Raw genomic sequence first — 5,651 nt, 5'->3', positions numbered from 1 at the left:
ACAGCGGCGCCGGGGCGGGAGCGGCGGGCGCTGTAAACACGGCGGCGGCACCGCCCGGCCGGCCCAGCGCCGCCTCCGCAGCGCCCCCTGCGGCCCGGAGGAACAGCTGCCGGCCGCGCTGCGCGGGGACCCGCGGAACCGCGGCCCGGGACAGGGGGAACTGCTCGGGAACAAACCTGGGGCTGATCTGGAACACACCTGAGGGGACCCGGCCCAGAACATGGTTGGGAGGGGGTTTGGAATACACGGCAGGGCTCTCCCCGGACTCGTGCAGTTGTGATGACAGAGGATCTCACTAATCCATACAAAGGTGGGTGCCAAAAGGATGGTGCCAGACTCTTTTTGGTGGTGCCCAGCAACAGGACGAGGAGCAAAGGCCATAAGCCAAAACACAAGAAGTTCTACCTCAAAATGAGGGAGAATTTCTTCACGTTGAGGGTGGCAGAGCACTGGAACAGCTGCCCGGGGAGGATATGGAGTCTCAGCAGACACTCAAATCCCACCTGGATGTGTTCCTGTGTCACCTGCTCTGGGTGACCCTGCCTGGGGCTGGGCTGCATGATCTCCAGAGATCCCTTTCAACCCTAATAATTCTGTGATTCTGTATGGGGTCCAGGTCTGGAGCAGGTGTGGGATGGTGGAGAGCTGCGTGGGACACATGTGGCACAGGGCCGGGCACACAGGCAGGGACTCTGCTGTGGAACAGAGGCTTGTGCTAAGCCACTCTAGCAGGAAAGGTGTCCTGGGCTGGTCCTGTGGGTACTGGAGGGGTAGAGTACTCCTTGGGGGAAGCCTGTTCCACAGCCTGGGCACACCTGGCACGGCTCAGGGCTTCCACAGAAACCTGTGATGGGAGAATTAAGGAGTGCACTGTAGGGACGGGGGGCCAGGCTGACGACCCCCATCCTGGCAGAGAGACCCTGGCCAACACTGCATTACAAGATGCAGCAGACTTGAATTCAGGCAGATCTAACCAAGCAAAGCACTGTGCTCAGGTCAGTGTTCAGACACCCAGGAGGTGTGTTTTATTGCAAAGAAAACAAAACCACAACCCTGTTATTTCCAGGGCCAGACACAAGTGTTTCTAACTGTTCTCCGGCAGCAATCCCAAGCAGTGGCCAGGGCTTGCAGACAGTTTGTGTCCAGCAGGAATGAAGGTGTTGAGAATGGCTCAAAGCCTGGCTGTCAGCTTAGATGAGCGCATGAGGCTCTCATGAGCCAGCACAGATGAAGGTGCTTGTTGTGTCTGTTTGAGCTGTCCCAAGCCCTTTGTGAAGGAGAGATGTGCTCCTGCATGGCTGCGAAGTCGGACGGGAACAGACGAGCTGCTGGCGGCAGTAGCTGCAGTGGGACCCTGCTGCAATGCTCTAAAGTCATGCTGCAATAGTCCTTAGGATAATGTACCTTCATTTCACTCCACATCCTCTGCCAAAGGGATCCTTCAAGTGTATCTTGAACCATATTTTCAAGATGCATTACATCCTCCACAGCACAATTACCAGGTCACTCCTCATTGTTTCTTTCCACCCTACATACCCCAAGGTGGCGTGCAGGATGCAGAGTCCTAGGACATGTTAGACTCCACGTTACAGGCACAGTTCCAGATATCTGGGCGACACCTCAGAGCAATCTGCAGCTTGGCCATCCCAGACCACATCTGGCCACCATCCCACAGAGATGGAGAGCCACTCTGATCTTGGCCGTGCATCCAGACGATGCCATTGCCGGTGTTCCCCGAGGCACTGCACTCCTCACAACAGCACCTGATGCTCTCTCTGAAGAACCACCTCCATTTCAAGGCAGAGTCTCTGCGTTCTAGCTGTGGTCCCAAGGAGCAGAGGGAACAAGTGGCAGACAAAACAGGAAGATGGAGCTGAGACCCTGTGTTGCTACCCAGGGCCTCTATACCGGTGACTCCAGGGAATGTCCCATCTCACTACTTTGCAGACAGGGACGTCCTCACACAAAATATCCTTGACACGCCCGGTACAAGCCCCTCTGCTCACAATCGAGTCCTGCAGCCCCTCGTGAATAAAGCACGTTATCCTAGGCAAGTCACAGGAAACAAATATCCAAAGCTAAGAGAGGGGAAAAGTTCTACTTTTTTTTTTAAATTTTCAGTTTCCAACTCCCAACCGCCACCAGGTGTCAGTGCGACCAAACATTTGGCAGATGGAACTATGGGGATGTCCGAGTAGGTGGCAGAGTTTTCCAGGAATTGCTTTGTCTCCTGCATCTGCTCTGTCGCCTGGCACACTGCTCTGAGAACGTCCAGCTTTGACAGTTTTTATTAAAAAGAAGTTTAACTACATTAGGGTGATAGAAAAGCTTCCTGTTACAAATGCTAAGACAAAGGTTTTCTTCCTCTTTACATCCTCCCTGCGCAGAGCTGGAAATGCAAGCACTGAACAGAGTAAGTGGGCTACCAACAGCCTCTCTACAGCGCTTCCCAGCCCGCAGGTCCCCAGAGATGACCTGTCTCTGCAGGGCTGGCAGGAGAGGGACAACAGTGCAATCAACTTGACAAGATCAGCCTAGTGCAAAAAAATGATACAGAGAAAAAACAAACTGTAAAAGGATAAAAAGTATCACCAGACTAAAGTGAAATTCTATCAACCAGTAGATTTCTGAAGCTAAACTGGGATCATACAGCCAAGTGCACCCTGTCAGAGATAGCAGAAAAGTGTCCTCAGCCTCATGACAGCCACTCTTAAAGAGCCTCTCAGATCACCTGGATGCTCCAGACAGAGAAGAGAGTCTCTGGAAAACCTCCAGGGCATGAGAGGCCAGAAGAGCAAATCAGGAGAATTTGCTAGCTCGTTATTGAGCCCACATAGCCCCCTTGGTTTCTTTAAAGTTTGAAGGCTTTACAGGAGATCAGGAGGTGCTGAGCCCAGCTGGAAGCATTGCTTTATCAGTGCCTTGCTGTTTCTCTGAATTAGGATAGTGGAGAGAAAACAGGGCAGCAAAGCAGCTCTTAGCAGGGAAGTGCACCAAGGAAGCGATTTGTGGGTGAAATGATTCACATCTGATTGGTGGCACTATCTTTGTAACAGCCACTGGGCATTAAAAACATATTTGATGAGGATTATTGGACTTGGAAACATTTACACAGTGCAGCTGCATAAAGGCCACAGGCATGCCAGGCCCCGTTATGCTAAGTGCTATAAAAACTCAAACTGTAACTCCATGCTTTAATTCACTCACCATAACAACAATTTGCATTTAATCCTGTGAGCCCCAAAGTGCCTTCAACACAGGCAATGGATGTGCAGTTTCACTGCACAGACCCATCAAACTCAGCAGGAGCCATCAGTGAGGGATGGTCAGAGAGGGCTTCATGTGGCTGTCCATACACATGGACTGTCCCCCACTACCAACTGCTGGGGCAGGAGAAGGAACTCTGAGCATCTCTGCAACCCTACCAAGATACAAAAGGAGCTGATGATCACTGTCTCCTACATAACACCGGGAAAGATATGGAGGCAGGCTAAAACCACTGAAAATTGGAATCTGGATAGGAAACCAAAGGTTATCACCTTTCTTGAATCCCTAATAAACTGGTATCAGAGTGGTCCTACATCAAGGTGATCTGTGATTCAGTTTGTATGCAAAGCGCTACACAAACTGCAACAACAGACTCTTGCACCTTGACTTCCGGCACACACACCAGGGAGGAACACGCTAGAGGTCTCTATACATACAGTGATAGATTTACAGGCTCAGCATCAGGCTGCACATCTGGGGCCTTTCTATACAAAGGTTCCCTTAAAGACCAAGTGTGAAGCTGCATCTCACAACAAGCAAACATGCAGATCACCACAAGGGAGAGAAGGACTGGTGCCTCTGACCGAAGCAAGTCCCTCAATCCCTCAATGACAGAAGAAACAAATGTTCTGGGATTTCAGGCTTGACAGTAGTTTAGGCAGGGCTCAGAGAATAATTATGCATATTCACGTGCCTTTAGCACACATCTTCAGGGAGCTGGAGCCTCAAAGTTGCCTGAGGCATGCCTGAGAAACATTCATTGGGGAGCTCTTACATCCGATTCTCATCTCATCAGAACTGGCTCTTACATTGTTTAAATGCAGTGATTTTAAAGATGTTACCCTGATTTATACCTGTGGGATATTAAACACTTCCACCCTTCCCTCAGGGCAGGATGCTGAAATTGAAACAAAAGGATGAGAAAATTACTTGTTTCCCTATTTAAGAAGCTTCACATAGTCTTTATATTTATCACAAAATGACCAACTGAAACCAAACTATCCTGAAAAATAGAACTGGAGTGGAGAAGGTCAGCCAGTCTAACACTTAGACAAGGGATATTTTCCTGCTGATTTCCCAGGCTGTTGTGAAAGCGGCATGTAAACGTCATTTTTGAGCAACTCTCCAACCTAAAGCACATTTCCATCTAAAATGCTACACCATGGCACCAAGTTCTCTGCAATCAGTCAAGCAAGGGTAAAGTGCTCAAACTTCGCAAGCTCAGCTTGGAGTTGTGGAGCTGAAAAAAGGAGTGGGGCTGTTTGTGGTACCAGGGGTGAAATGAGATGATAGCAGGGAGTGGGTGGGAGGGGTGTTTTCCCCAAATGTAAACATCAGCTACTACAATTAGTAGCTGAATGCTACAGCACTAGAAAACCTGTTTTCACATGGGGAATGCAAACTCTGCCCAGGACATCGACAGAATCTTGGCTCCCCTCCATCCAGAATGCACAGGTTTTACTGCACCTGCACGGACCGAATGTGATCTCAAGGTCAGGATCTGGAAAGTGAATTTACTCCCCAAATCTGGACTCTTGATGGCAGGCAGCCACACCATCTTGTTTCTCCAGTCCATCCACTCTCAGCTACTACCACAGAGCTACAGTAAGTGCATTTAAAGGTGATGAAAGCATTGGTGCTACTGATAGGAACACACACACAGAGATCTATAAACCCACCCCTCCCGCTTCCCTCTGTTCTGTGATCCGCCTGGCTCCAAGCCACAGATGCAGGCTCAGGACTTCCGTAGGGAAAACTTGCCCAAAGACCTGTTCAAAGGTTTTAAGAAGTTCCTGAGAAGCCACCTGATCCCATGGTCCATCAGTCAAGATAGGAGAGAAACAAGTGTGTTTAAGAGGGTGGTTCCCACCCTTCTTTTTCTAAAGATGCGTGTCTTCCTCAAACACATCCACATCCTCGCTCGCCTGCTTATTGATCAGGACATCCCAGCTGTCGGGGCCATTGATGGTGTTCCCACCGTTCACGCTCGGCTTCTTCTCCTGCATTTCCGACTGGCTGTCACTGGCCACGTCCAAGGTGGGGTTGTCATGGCAGCCGTTCTCAACAAAGCGCAGCTCCTCGCCATGTGACTGCCAGGGGTGAGAGGACACAAATGGAGACAAAGGGGTACAGATCTTAATGCTGCTGAGAAGCACAATCAGACCAGGCTATGAGGGTCACCAAGAACTTTGCAGGGTCAGGGGGAAAAGGCAAATTTTCTCCTAACCCAATCCTCACAGCGGAAATGAGCTGTCCTAAGCACATTTGCATCTCTCTTACACCTGAATGGGCTCCACTGCTGCTCCAGCAGTGTATTCAGCTATGTCCCAGAAGTGGACAGGGGAAAACAATCTCCCTCTTAACTTTCCAATTCCCTCCATCCC

General features: G+C 50.2%; 1 protein-coding gene across 1 annotated transcript in view; it reads right to left on the bottom strand.

Annotated features, from left to right (window-relative positions):
* Nucleotides 1-996: 996 nt before the first annotated feature.
* Nucleotides 997-5,651, bottom strand: part of PODXL2 (podocalyxin like 2) — a 32,386-nt gene continuing 27,731 nt past the window's right edge. The window contains exon 8 of the mRNA XM_042016948.1: nucleotides 997-5,357. Coding sequence (XP_041872882.1) covers nucleotides 5,148-5,357 — 210 coding nt within the window. The 3' untranslated portion in view covers nucleotides 997-5,147. The remainder of the gene's footprint in view (nucleotides 5,358-5,651) is intronic.

Source organism: Corvus kubaryi, unplaced genomic scaffold, assembly GCF_017639235.1.
Source record: "Corvus kubaryi isolate FWS band 111438036 unplaced genomic scaffold, C.kubaryi_AGA036_p1.0 136, whole genome shotgun sequence".
Classification (NCBI taxonomy): domain Eukaryota; kingdom Metazoa; phylum Chordata; class Aves; order Passeriformes; family Corvidae; genus Corvus; species Corvus kubaryi.
The sequence above is the reverse complement of the archived record's forward strand: the minus strand, read 5'-3'. Positions and strand labels throughout refer to the sequence as shown.